The sequence below is a fragment of the Penicillium riverlandense genome (genome assembly GCF_028828495.1).
Source record: "Penicillium riverlandense strain IBT 135883 chromosome Unknown utg000003l_segment0_segment0, whole genome shotgun sequence".
Taxonomy (NCBI): Eukaryota; Fungi; Ascomycota; class Eurotiomycetes; order Eurotiales; family Aspergillaceae; genus Penicillium; species Penicillium riverlandense.
Genome location: NW_026643196.1, coordinates 4,979,404 through 4,992,306, shown reverse-complemented (window position 1 = coordinate 4,992,306; position 12,903 = coordinate 4,979,404). Strand labels below are relative to the sequence as shown.

Below are 12,903 nucleotides of genomic sequence, written 5' to 3'. Positions count from 1 at the left end.
GTGCATGCGACGCTGGTCTTGCCCATCCTTACCCGAATTAGGGCTTCGAGAAGGCTTCTAGCGTCATTTTCTACCAACCCACCCCCCCTCTCTGACATACCCCTGGCCCCTTCCTGCTGTAGACGGCCGCCACTGAGTGCCAAAGCTATTCTGGTCGTTTCAGATTCGCTCGTCTCTGTCCTCAATGTGGAGAAATACCAACTATGGACACAGCACCTGGCCACTCAGGCCCCCTTCATCTCTGTTGGATCGGCCCTTCTACTGTTGGCCGCTGACACGATCCACGATCGGCCACTCTCACTCACGAACCAGCGCTACACCACTAACCCCGTATAGTCTAGTGATTTGCCTGCGTCTGGGGACGATCGACAGCAGTGATATAATTGGCCCTTCATACGTGCTGATGACTGCCGCCGCCCAGCCCCCCTTGGCTCGCTCTTCTCTAATCCTGGCCCTTCTAGAAAGAAAATCCCGCACCCTAGCGTGGAGCTGTTATCACAGTGAGGCGAACTGGCCTCTGCTCTTCTGAACGTGTCCTCACGTCATGTATACAAAACGCAGATGATCAGGTGCCCCCGCTCTTTCCCGGATCCTGCAGCCCTTCTCTACTCGTAGTGCTTCTAAGCTCAGTCCACAAATGAACATGTCATTTTTACGGAGTACTCAAACCAGAATAACTACCGGGAATTCGGGAATAATCATTCAACTCCGTGTCCCTGGAGACTGCCCCGTGCCTGCCCTGATGTAATGATGAACAGAAAAAAAAAAAAAAAAACACGTACACAAGAAACCACACGTGCTCGATGATGGCCCGGTCAGCAGGGAAGCGTGACCGCTTCAGCCACCACCACCACCACCGCCTGCCGTAAGCAGCTCATAGCTCGTCTTCGAGATACTTGTATACGAACTTGAAATCAGCCTTGCGCCGATTCATCCTGCGCCTCGTTAGAATATCCGGTTATTGCATCATCCAGCCTCGCGGTGGGGAGTCCAGCCACGCGGCGGGAAGGCGGCTGACTGAACGTACCATGTGCTCTCGTAGTCAAAGAATCGATAGGTGCCTTGCTCAAACTCCTCTGTGATGTTCTTGGGCTCCTCGTGACGCTGGAACCAGGTCTGATACTGCTTGTGGAATCGCCAGCTCTGGTTCTTGAGGGCCTTGGCGGCCATGTATTGCTGGTAGGACCCCTGTCGGTAGTAGAAGAGATAGAACAGTGTGTCGGTGTCGATTCGACCGGTGTCGTATAGTCGGGGGTCGTCGAATATCGAGAGCGGCTCTTGCGGATAGTAGAGAGGGGTGTTGTATGGATTTGCCGGCTTGTAGTGACGGGGCTTCTCGGCATCGCCGGGCTCGGGACATGTCGTAAGGGAGGTTGCCAACAGACGCTGAACAGAAGGCGAAGCGTTATTCGTGGCACGCTCTTTGGTCGTCTCGAACGACTGGGCCAGGTCTTGGAGACCCGGTGGGAGGTGGAATATCGACTCATCACCCTCAGACTTGCCATTGGTGGCTGGTTCTTTGGGTTCAATTCCGTCTGCTGCGACCGGCGATGAGACGCCCGAGATAGAAGCACCAGCGGGCGTTTTCGACCGTCCAGTGCCGTCAATCTCGTCCGGAACGGCAGGAGTAGCAGGCTTTGCAACCGGTTGCGCTGGTGCCACACTGGGCGATGCAGTAGATGGTGCCTTGGACGCAGGGAGAGCCACAGAGAAGGCCGGACTGGCTCCTGGTGGAGGTGGGAGAGGGAGGATACCCACGCCGCTCTTGTCACTTGCTGCCGCCGCGGCGGCCGCGGAGGCATACTTGAGGGTTTCGCCCGGTGCACGCGTCGGGAGCGGAGCAGGCTTCATGGCTGAACTGGCGCTGGATGAGGTCGAAGGGTGGAGGGTAGCGAGGACAGGAAGCGGTGACTTCATCTGCGTCGACGGTCGCCGCGGGGCTGCAGCTTCTGTCTTGGGCTTCGGTTTTGGTTCTGGCTCATCATCCTGAATGGATTGAGCGTCTTGCGATGACACCCGATCGGCATCACCACCCATACCGAACTGCACCTCCGTATCTTCACCAATGTTCAGATCATCGTACAGTGTCTCGTCTTCGCCGGAGTAATCAATATTGCCGCCTTCCTCAACATAGTACTTGATGCTTTCTTTGAGCTCGTTCACCTGGTTCACCTCGAGATTGCCATTCTGCAAGGCTCGGTTGAGATACTCGAGCTTGTCGACGTGCCACTTATGTCGTTCCGTATAGTGGCTCAGATCCGCCAACCGGTTGGCTTTGCCCGTATCCTTCTTGCCTTTCTTCATTTGGGCGTGAAGCGTCTCCTCCTCGGCCTCCATTAACTCGATCTTCTGCTGGAGTTCGTCTACCATGGATGACAGGAAGTCGGATGCCTCCACTCTTTCTTTCTCCTTGGGATCGAGTCGTGACGCCGCTGATAGACCTTCTTTCGAGTATGCCTTCGTCTTCATCTCCTTCTCGACGGCCTTGAATTGCTCCATGCACTGTCTCGGATGTTAGCCCGCCAACATTCCCCACGGCCATGCGCGCACTCGCAAGAACCTACCGATTCAATGGCTTTCCGCTGCTCCAGAAGCGGAGCCTTATCCTTGACTTCATTGCCCGCCGCCCATGACTTGATCTGATCTCGGAACCGCTGGAGCTTCTTGATCTCGCGCTTGAGGTTCTCCTCGAGCTTATCGCGCTGGGTGGGATTTGTGGCGGCGCGAATCTTTTCGTAAATCCCATCAAAAGTCTGAATGCCTTCCGAGACCTTCTTGAAGGTCTTATCGATCTCTTGTTGTGTCTTGCGGGATGCCATGATGCCGCGGAGGGTGTGGACCAAGCCGTCCACAGGCGTGTAATTCGTCGGTGGTCGATCAAGGTTGGGGATGTGGGTTCAATCAAGCTGATCGGAGATGTACCATCAATAGAGGAGGAGAGGAAGGGGGTGAGCGGAAGAGAGCGATCGCGTGTTGTCTGGATGCAGAGAGAAAGAAGGTCGCAGCGGAAAGCTTCGAGGATGCCGTGAGTGGAAGGCGGTGAGATTAAAGGCGGTGGACCAGCGGCAACCAAAGATGAAGGTGCCTCTGACCATCATCTACTCTCTAGACACCATCATGACTCGCTAGTTGGTGCTGGATACAGATTTACCAGCAGTTCCCCTGAATGAAGTCCCTAGCAGCTATCTCAATCCATCTTGCCCAATTCTGGTGGATTGCATCATGAAAGGTGCGTACACTCCCGTTTCGCCTCTCACCCTCCGCTTATTCACATTGGTGCCAGTCGTCATTCAAAGAGTCAAGTCTGCTTCAGTCAGCGTGGACCAGGAGCTAGTCTCCTCGATCGGTCGCGGGCTTCTCGTTTTGGCTGGGGTGGGCAAGGAGGACACGGAGAAGGACGCAGAAGGCCTAGTGAACAAGGTGCTCAAGGCCCGGTTCTGGCCCGATGAGAATGGCGCACAAGTAAGGCCGATTGATGCGCATATAGTGGCCGTTTGCTGACCAGGGTCGCAGTGGAAGAAGAGCGTCCAGGATATTGAGGGCGAAGTGCTCTGCGGTAAGGCTCGCTAGCCCTCGTCGCGACATTGATCGTCCTAAACATCGACAGTCTCCCAATTCACCCTCTATGGCAAGATGAAGAAAGGCAATAAGCCTGATTTCCACGAGGCAGCCAATGCCGAGACCGCGCGCAAGGTCTACGACCACTTCTACGAACTCATGCGCAAGTCCTACGTCCCTGACCGAGTCAAAAACGGCGTGTTCCAGGCGATGATGGAGGTCGAGCTCAAGAACGACGGGCCGGTGGGTGTCGACTACCGCAGTGAAGATGCGGCGGTATATATTTGCCTTCCTGCCTTTCTGTTCTGCGCCGCGACCGGGCCATTTGGCTGACTACGTGACAGGTTACCATCGAGATCGATACGAAGCTCCCCAAGAAGGAAAAAAAGGAGGATCAGAAGGAAAACGGCAAAGCAGAAGAAGGGGAAGGAGAGACACAACGGCAGACCTATGAGTTCAAGCTGCCGGCTGGGTTATTGGAGTAAATAAATGTATGTAGTTCGTGGATATATACCCAGTCCTTCATAGATAGATGGATGATTATGGAATGTTCCTGAAGAGCCGCCCAGCACTTTCCCCCTCCACTTTCTGTTTCTTCCCCCACTCAGCCTCACTACTCACCTTTCCTCCCTCTCCCTTTCTTTTCCAATACTTCCTTCGCACACTCTCCACCATGGCGCAGTCTCGTATGTCCATTCTCTTCGCAGGGTCCACCGATCTACCCGCAGGATTAGGCTTAATGCTAACCGACATTCTTGCAACCAGACCGTTCCCGCGTCTACTTTGACATTAAGATTGGCGAGGCCAATCCCAGTCGCGTCGCATTTGAGCTGGTAAGTCCGGGATACCAGTCACAATCAGTGTGAATTCGGGAAGCTAATGCATTTTCCCGCCTGCGCAGTACGACGATGGTATGCCCTCTCATCCGAGGTCGAAAATCGGACGGATGCAGCTAACACAGGCAAATCAGTCGTTCCCAAAACCGCGGACAACTTCCGGGCGCTGTGCACAGGTGAAAAGGGCATGGGCACCCAGGGCAAGCCATTGACCTACAAAGGTATGTGCGGAAGAGACCCGACCGACTGCAGGCAACCGTCCATTGTCGAGCTGACGCGCCACACACAGGCTCGATCTTCCACCGAGTGATCAAGCAGTTCATGATCCAGGGCGGAGACTTCACGGCATTCAACGGCACGGGCGGGGAGTCGATCTATGGTGAGAAGTTCCCCGACGAGAACTTCGATCTCAAGCATGACAAGCCCTTCCTGCTGTCCATGGCCAACTCGGGCCCCGGCACCAACGGCAGCCAGTTCTTCGTGACCACGGTCCCCACCCCGCATCTGGACGGCAAACACGTTGTCTTCGGCGAGGTGATCAACGGCAAGAGCGTGATCCGCAAGATCGAGAACATGAGCACCCAGGCCGACAAGCCCACGGTCGATGTGACGATCGTGGACTGCGGCGAGCTCAAGGACAAGGACTATGAAAATGCCACCGCGCGCGTGCAGGATGCCACCGGCGATCCTTACGAGGACTTCCCCGAGGATCACCAGGGCGAGGAGCTGACGGCGCCTCTGGTCTTCAAGTTTGCGTCGGAGCTCAAGACCTTCGGCAACACGGCTTTCAAGAAGGGTGACCTGCACCTCGGCCTGGAGAAGTACCAGAAGGGTCTGCGCTACCTGAACGAATTCCCGGAGCCTGGTGAGGGCGACCCCAAGGAACTCGGCGGAGAGATGAAGGCCCTCCGATTCACGCTGCACTCCAACTCGTCGCTGCTGGCCAATAAGCTTGGACAATTCCAAAACGCTCAGAGATGGGCCAGCTTCGCGCTTCAGGTTGCAGAGGCAGCCAATGCCAAGGATGCCGACAAGGCCAAGGCCTACTACCGCCGTGCTCTCGCCCACGAGGGCCTGAAGGAGGAGGACGAGGCGCTCAAGGATCTGCAAGAGGCCGCGAAGCTGGCTCCCGGTGATGCGGGTATTTCCAATGAGATCACCAAGGTCAAGAAGGCCGTCAAGGACCGCGAGGCGAAGGATAAGGCGGCAGCTAGGAAGTTCTTCTCTTAGATCATCCTATCACGAATCATGACGAGCTCTGTTGCACGATGCATGATGTATGATACAGCATTATTGAGGCCCTTGTCCCCAACCACCATTTCTACTGTTTTAGGAATATAAATTATGTCCCACAAATATCCAACCCATTATATTTCATATTTTCTTAGGTACCATCACATAGCCGATGGACGGCCGTTCCGACCCGTCTCGGCCAGGAATTGCTCATACCGCGCCTTGCATTTCCGTCGCCAATCTTTGCCCCAGATGATCATGGGAATCCCCGCTAGCACGGAGAGGACCACTAGCAGCCCGAAGCAGGTGAACGTCCACCCGTAGTTGGTGCTGTCGATGAAAGGCTGTACGGAGAAGGAGATGGCAAAGTTGATAAGCGAGGAGCAAATTGCCAGCACGACAACCAGCTCGCCAGAGATCTATTTTTGCTGAGGTTAGTCGATAAATCAGATAAAAGAACAGGTCATCACATACCCCGTCAAAGCATTCCATTGCATATGCAGTTGCCAGACTCGTGATAGACACCTGTTGCGCAATCATACAGCACAGCGCCACGGCAATGGCCATCCAGTGGTCTCCGTATGTAGCAGCCCAGCCGTAGGTAAAGTAGCCAACGGCACCGAAGATGAACGGGAAGATATAGACCCAGAGGCGCATCTCCGGCTCTTTATATCCTTTATTCCGACGAGCGAGGACCAGGACGACCCAATCGGACAGGGAGCCAACGCCCATTCTACTGCTGTTAGAAGAGAAACAGAGCCGACTCAAGAAATAACAAGCTCACGCACCCAAGGAAATTCCCAACCAAGGCAGCTAGGAAGATCAACCCCGTCGAACCGGCGCTCCAATTATACGGCTTCTCAGTCATGATCTCGGAGATGGTATTGAACGAAACAATCCCCGCCGTGCACCCAAAGGCAAACTGAATGCCTGCGAGGACGATATTCGGAAATGCGAACAGGTAGAACGGGCGGCGGAAGTACTGGAACCAGGTTGTCTGATCATCGGCGAAGTAATGCACCATTGCAATCTGCTGCCGGTATGTTCGTGGCGGCATGTCTTCGCCGCCGATGCTGTTGCTGTTGCTTCTTACCATCGGGTCTTCCTTGGCTTCTCCTTGTGGTTTTATTTCTTCGTCGGCGTCAGACGAGCGGGAGAGTCTGGTGAGCATAGGGTCTGTGAAGCGGTAGCGCGGGAACATTGTGTCGTCGAAAGTGAAGATGAAGAGTATGATCATTACCCCCTGCGACTGTTAGATGGGAATCCTGTCAGCCCCGAGATGGATAGGGTGCATACGCATGCAATAGCCTCGATGAGTGAGCTCCATCGCCAACCAATTCCGTCTGAGATATAGCCACCCAGGATCAGGCCAAGGATCGAGCCAAGTTGCTGGAAGAAGATGTAGATTGCAACCATTCGGCCTCGCTCATGCGTAAAGAACATATCAAAGATCTTTCAGTCGGTCAGTTTGTTGCACACCTACCAAAAGTCAGGTTATGTAAGTTACTCACCGTGAGCTGAATCAACGCCTGGTAAGCCGCAGTCCCAACACCCTGCACGGCTAACATAATGTAGTACTGGGCTGTGCCATGGTAAAAACCACCCCAGATACTACCAGCCATAAGCAATATCAAACTGAGAATATAGACGATCTTCCGGCCAAATTTCATGGCGGAAGGAATCCAAATAATGTTAAAGAATCCCAGGAGAAGATAGTTCAGCGCAGAACCGCCGTTCATGTTGGTTAGACTGACGCCTGTGTCGTCGGAAATGACCGTCCAGCTGGCGCCCCAGTTGTTCTCGCCGAAGGAGTACACACAGGCATACGCGGATATGAGGAATAGAGACCAATATTTCTTCAAACGGGACCAGTTCTATACTGAACTATTAGAATTACGACTCGCTGATCAATTCTCGAGTGATCTTACCAGAGGGTCAGCCAGGGAGTTGGATGGCTGTGGGATGAGCAGAATATCCTGCTCGCCGGCATGGGCAGCATCTCGTAAGGTTCGTGACTCTAATAACATCATGAGTATAATGTTTCCAATTTAGTTAGAAATACCTACCGTCCACGAGATATACCGTGCCAGGAACATCGGTGAGGATATCATCAGAGCGCGCCATGTTGGCTTGGACACAGTGTAAACCGTTGAACACAAAGACGAGAAATCCGAGATCCTTATATGTATCTCCCCTCACCATCTCCTCAATTGCCTAAATACGACCAGCCATGGCACCGAGGTGATCGGCCGTCGCCTTGGCGGTACAAGCCGACTCTCGCGCCTGCGACGTACCGTGGAGATAAAGGGCGATCGCAAAGGTGTGGAAGCTCCAAGCGACGATGGCTTTATTTGACGAGGCGCAATTGGCCCAGCTTCTGAATGAAGTGCGATAGACTGGCGAGGCCGCTCGGCAATGCGGAGATGACTGTCAATCTACCCCAGGTTTGTGCGGCGGGAAGGTCCAAGCGAACGATGGCAGATAAGTTGTGGAGACTCCGAGGGGCTTCACATACAATTAGCCATCGTCTAAATTTGACAGACGATGCTCTTTCACCATTCGCAATGACAGTCACGCACTCGTCTTCCATTTTGGTCATCGGTGCAGGCACCTGGGGCTGCTCGACAGCTCTACATCTCGCGCGACGCGGATACACAAATGTCCTGGTGCTGGATCCGCACCCGGTGCCCTCGCCCATTGCGGCGGGGAACGATATCAACAAGATCATGGAGCACAAGGAGCTAAAGGGTAGGCGGGCAATCTGATTTGTGTAGCGGTTTGCTGATTTCTGTATAGCTGTAAACCCCGATGCCCGGAGCGTTGCATTCGCGACCTGTTCCCGCGCGGCTTTGAACGGCTGGAAGACCGACCCAGTGTTCCAGCCCTATTTCCACGAGACCGGATTTATTGTATCTGGGCATACACAGGCCCTTATTGCGCATATCAAGACGGAAGAGGTCGATCAGTGCGAAGGTGACTTTGTAAGCCTCGAGACGGCAGAGGACTTTCGCAAGACTATGCCCCCCGGTGTCTTGACGGGAGATTTTCCCGGCTGGAAGGGGTGGCTCAGCCGCTCAGGCGCTGGATGGATCCATGCACGCAAGGCCATGTTGTCTGCGTACATTGAGGCGTCTCGGCTCGGGGTCAAGTTTGTGACTGGATCGCCGGCGGGTAACGTTGAGGCCCTGGTCTACAGGGACGGGGATGTCATCGGAGCCCGGACTGCAGATGGCCAAGTCCACCATGCAGACCGAGTTATATTGGCTGCAGGTGCTGGTAGCGACCGTTTACTGGACTTCAAGAAGCAGCTCCGTCCGACAGCTTGGACATTGAGCCATATCCGCATGACCCCCGAGGAGGCAAAGAAGTTCCGGAATCTGCCCGTGCTGTTTAATATAGCCAAGGGATTCTTCATGGAACCCGATGAAGACAACCACGAGCTCAAGATCTGCGACGAACACCCGGGATACTGCAACTTCGTCGCAGACGCCAACAACCCCGCAGGCGAATCAAGAAGCGTCCCCTTCGCAAAGCACCAGATCCCACTGGAAGCCGAGGCTCGCGCGAGGGATTTTCTGCGAGACACGATGCCACACCTCGCCGATCGACCGTTTTCTTTTGCTCGGATCTGCTGGGATGCCGATACGCCTGATCGGGCGTTTCTGATTGATCGACACCCTGAGCATTCATCGCTTCTTGTAGCCGTGGGGGGTTCTGGGAATGGTGCTATGCAGATGCCCACAATTGGAGGGTTTATTGTGGATGCTCTGGAAGGAAGGCTGCAAAAAGAGTTGAAGGATGTGGTTCGATGGAGGCCTGAAACTTCCGTTGACCGTGACTGGAGGTCTACGCAGAACCGCTACGGAGGACCGGATAAGCTGATGGACTTTCAGGATGTGAAGCCGGATCAGTGGACGCAGATTGAAGAAACTGAGAGCCGATTATAGAATATGTACTTCAGAACCAAGAAATATAGAAACGTCCTCTCTTCCAAATAATTCTTCAATTTGTATACTGCCTCTCATTGACGTCTGGAGACTACCCTACTGACTAGCAAAAGCACAGGTTCCCATGTCCATCTTCACAGCATCGGCCTCAGGCCGAATATCAAAATCAAAGATATCCATCGGCACACCAAGGGTAGTGCACGCATTCGGAATATCAACAATGCCAGCAATATGTCCCTGCACGGGTGCACAGCTAAGCAGCAAATAAATCTGATAATCGCTATATCCATAGCGTCTCAGATATTCAATGACCCGTAGACAGGTCTGGCGATACGCCACCGAGGCATCGAGATAATGCTGTTTGCCCTTCTCGTCGACAGAGAACCCTTCAAAGGTAAGGTAGCGTCCGGGCCCGAACTGCGGCTCCACGGGGCCTGCGTGGAAGATCGGAGACTTCATGTCCAGCTTGGCCATTCCGTTCTTGATCACGCTGAACTTGAGCGTGATCACGCCGGCCATCTCGATTGCGCCACAGAAGGAGATCTCGCCGTCACCTTGCGAGAAGTGGAGGTCTCCGACGGAGAACTTGGCGCCTGGGACATGCACGGGAAGATACACTTTGGAGCCACGGGAGAGGTTCTTGATGTCGCAGTTTCCGCCGTGTTCAGGGCGGCCCTAGGGGAGTTGTCAGGTTTGGCTTATTGTACAGCTAGTGTCTGGAAGCATACAGGGATCGTGCGAGCTCCTTCTCTGGCGACTTTACTCTTGGTAGCCTCATCCGCACTACCTGCGTGTGCATTCAGAGGCTGCGGAGGCTGTGCGACGATTCGATCAGCCACGGTGTTGGCTGCGATCAGTTCGCCTTCACGCTTGTTCCACTCAGCGAGCACTTCTGTCGAGGGTGCACACCCCAAGATGCCGGGGTGAATGAGACCCGCGAATCGAACGTGCGGGATATGACGGGAGGAGCAAAAGATGCCCTCAAAGTCCCAAATTGCCTTTGCTCTGTGGGTACCATTGTCAGCGGGAATCTCTTTTTACAGAAGTAAATAGACAGACGCTTCGGGATATATCTCATCCAAGAAACCGCCTCCATTCTGGCGATGAAATATACCAGTAAATCCCCAGGGCTGGTCCTGGAAGGGCTGCACGTCCTGAATCTCTACGAGCAAGATGTCGCCCGGTTCCGCGGTTTCGATGTGGAACGGTCCGGAGAGATAGTGGATCTTGGTGAGATCGACGTTCTTCACGTCGTCGGCCGAGTCGTTGTTTTTGATCTGTCCGCCCGTCCAGTCGAGGCATTCGATCTTGACGACTTCATTGTTGGCGATTTTACCATGAGCAGGGACTGGGGAGTTCCAATGTTAGCAACGCACTACGGTCCACGAATGGAGATTGGCATACTATCTGGGTGCCAGCGGTTCTAAGACAATCAGCTATGTGGGGAAAGGGCTTTGGTTGGATAGCACTTACATGCAGGCCAGGCTGCTGACTTGCTGGCTTATCCAAGTCGACCTTGAGCGCAGTGCGGATTCCTTTGATGCCCATAGTTGCTGTGTCTTTTGGGTAGTAGTAGATTATGTCTGGTTATCTGCCCACTCATGCGAGGGTCTCTTCCAGATATAAGTCCAGTCGCCCTTCCCTGACGATAACATACCCCGCAGGCGGAGAATAGGGTATGGTTGGACGCATGGGTAACTCTTACGACACCGAATCTCCCGCCGTTGGAGAAACGGCTTATCCCCGCTTTATCTCGCCTATCGTCGGACAGGCCGATAACAAAGTACTATCAGCAACCAATGGACATTTTCACCTTCCTTATGCAACCTAACGCCCTGAATGCAGAAAATCAACCCCTGGCCCGTCTAGAATCAAATCCAGCACCATGCAAGTGTCTACGTAAGCTTCTTCCCAGAGTGGCTTTGCGAACTGCTCTCGCTGTCATCGTCCATCGCGACATTGAGTCGGTCAAGGTTATCGAGTGACAGGCGCAGAAAATCGTGCTTATTCTTCCAGGTCACTTGGCTCTCCGCGAAACCCTCACTCTCGGCCGGGACCGGTGGTGGGTCGGTGATCTTGGTGATCAGATAGGCCGTCGACGCCTGTGCAACGCCGTACATGAGTACACCGATAAACGGGGTCCTCATAACGACGGTAAAGGCAAATGCAAAACCAAACAAGACACCTTCTCGATCGCGGAACCACCGGCGCTTTTGCTCAGAGGTGAATTTGATGCGGCAGAAATAGGGCTCCAACTGTGGATTGTGAGAGGATATCCCGGAAGAAGTCGGGTTCGAAGACTTACTAGCTCGCGCATCAGGCTTCTGGATGCAAAGTAACTGTGGAGGAACATGACAATAAACCGCTTGGGCAAGACCAAGCCCGCGCCAAAGATGGCTGCTGCAGGAACAGTGCCGACATGGTCCCGGAACGTGTAGAAACTTGCGGCTGGCATAACGAACCGACCAACGATGGGAAGCAGAGAGAGAAGGTAGACACCGAGAATCAGACCGATCTTCTTGGCGTATCTGTGCACAAAGGCCATGATCGCCTCTGGGATGGGGCGACCAGACTTTCCTTTGGTCGAGTACTGGATCAAATGCGGATAGTACATGGCACGCAGGGTGTTGGGGTCTTCGGACTTGTGTTTTTGGATATAGGTCGAGTCCACCCATTGGATGGATTGCATGAAGCTACGCGGGGGATCAGTGCGAAAACGGCCAATGCTGCTACGTACGACTTACATCTCGTCCAGCGTTGGGGTAACATATCGCATTAGTGTCATCAGCAGAAATGGGACCTGCAGAACAGACTTGGACATGAAATCCATGCCATTGAGAAGCTTGTCGTCCCAGGTCGCCTGATCCAGGTTGATGATCCATGACATTAAATAAATGGCGAATTTGACGGCGACGATCTGGAATATACAGTTAGAAATGCATGTCCCACAAGAAGAGAAAATAGACATACCGGAATCTGAATGATGATCTGGATGACAATCCCCACCAAGACGGCCAGCGCGGCTTGCCGGAAGTGCTCATATTTGAACAGCTCGGGATTATACAAGGCACGAAGGGCTGTTCGATCCAGTCAGTCATCAAGAACAGCAGTAGAAGGACCGTCAACGCATACTCCCTACTACGGTCAGCTGGAAGCCGCGGATGACGGCATTGGGCTCGAAATTGGACATGGTGTTGCTGTTGTTGACGACGCGAATAATAATCAGGCATCCATGGATCGGATCCCTTCTGTCGTCATGTCACGTGCGCAATTACATGCCTGAGGCTGCGAACCCATGCCCCCACCCCCAAGATGCGCGGCTGATGAAC

General features: G+C 53.8%; 7 protein-coding genes across 7 annotated transcripts; 3 read left to right on the top strand and 4 right to left on the bottom strand.

Annotated features, from left to right (window-relative positions):
* Positions 1-874: 874 nt before the first annotated feature.
* Positions 875-2,819, bottom strand: N7474_005655 (CNOT2/3/5 family protein; the record flags this gene model as incomplete). Its single annotated transcript, XM_057197070.1, has 3 exons — positions 875-935; positions 1,028-2,502; positions 2,565-2,819. 3 exons carry the CDS (start codon positions 2,817-2,819, stop codon positions 875-877), a joined length of 1,791 nt encoding a protein of 596 aa, XP_057054466.1.
* Positions 2,820-3,222: 403 nt separating this feature from the next.
* Positions 3,223-4,043, top strand: N7474_005654 (D-aminoacyl-tRNA deacylase; the record flags this gene model as incomplete). The annotated part of the gene is made up of 4 exons (XM_057197069.1): positions 3,223-3,462; positions 3,514-3,556; positions 3,608-3,834; positions 3,903-4,043. The coding sequence occupies 4 exons, from the start codon at positions 3,223-3,225 to the stop codon at positions 4,041-4,043; spliced, it is 651 nt and encodes a 216-aa protein (XP_057054465.1).
* A 188-nt stretch (positions 4,044-4,231) lies between these two features.
* Positions 4,232-5,624, top strand: N7474_005653 (uncharacterized protein; the record flags this gene model as incomplete). Its single annotated transcript, XM_057197068.1, has 5 exons — positions 4,232-4,244; positions 4,324-4,391; positions 4,460-4,469; positions 4,529-4,615; positions 4,684-5,624. 5 exons carry the CDS (start codon positions 4,232-4,234, stop codon positions 5,622-5,624), a joined length of 1,119 nt encoding a protein of 372 aa, XP_057054464.1.
* Positions 5,625-5,788: 164 nt separating this feature from the next.
* N7474_005652 (putative MFS transporter) lies at positions 5,789-7,751 on the bottom strand (the record flags this gene model as incomplete). Its single annotated transcript, XM_057197067.1, has 7 exons — positions 5,789-6,046; positions 6,102-6,366; positions 6,416-6,870; positions 6,924-7,079; positions 7,139-7,501; positions 7,556-7,644; positions 7,694-7,751. 7 exons carry the CDS (start codon positions 7,749-7,751, stop codon positions 5,789-5,791), a joined length of 1,644 nt encoding a protein of 547 aa, XP_057054463.1.
* Positions 7,752-8,191: 440 nt separating this feature from the next.
* Positions 8,192-9,574, top strand: N7474_005651 (NAD(P)/FAD-dependent oxidoreductase; the record flags this gene model as incomplete). Its single annotated transcript, XM_057197066.1, has 2 exons — positions 8,192-8,375; positions 8,424-9,574. The coding sequence occupies 2 exons, from the start codon at positions 8,192-8,194 to the stop codon at positions 9,572-9,574; spliced, it is 1,335 nt and encodes a 444-aa protein (XP_057054462.1).
* A 96-nt stretch (positions 9,575-9,670) lies between these two features.
* N7474_005650 (acetamidase/formamidase family protein) lies at positions 9,671-11,122 on the bottom strand (the record flags this gene model as incomplete). Its single annotated transcript, XM_057197065.1, has 5 exons — positions 9,671-10,249; positions 10,303-10,579; positions 10,634-10,922; positions 10,979-10,997; positions 11,048-11,122. The coding sequence occupies 5 exons, from the start codon at positions 11,120-11,122 to the stop codon at positions 9,671-9,673; spliced, it is 1,239 nt and encodes a 412-aa protein (XP_057054461.1).
* A 347-nt stretch (positions 11,123-11,469) lies between these two features.
* usgS (transmembrane protein UsgS) lies at positions 11,470-12,764 on the bottom strand (the record flags this gene model as incomplete). Its single annotated transcript, XM_057197064.1, has 5 exons — positions 11,470-11,829; positions 11,880-12,267; positions 12,319-12,491; positions 12,545-12,651; positions 12,707-12,764. The coding sequence occupies 5 exons, from the start codon at positions 12,762-12,764 to the stop codon at positions 11,470-11,472; spliced, it is 1,086 nt and encodes a 361-aa protein (XP_057054460.1).
* Positions 12,765-12,903: the final 139 nt, after the last annotated feature.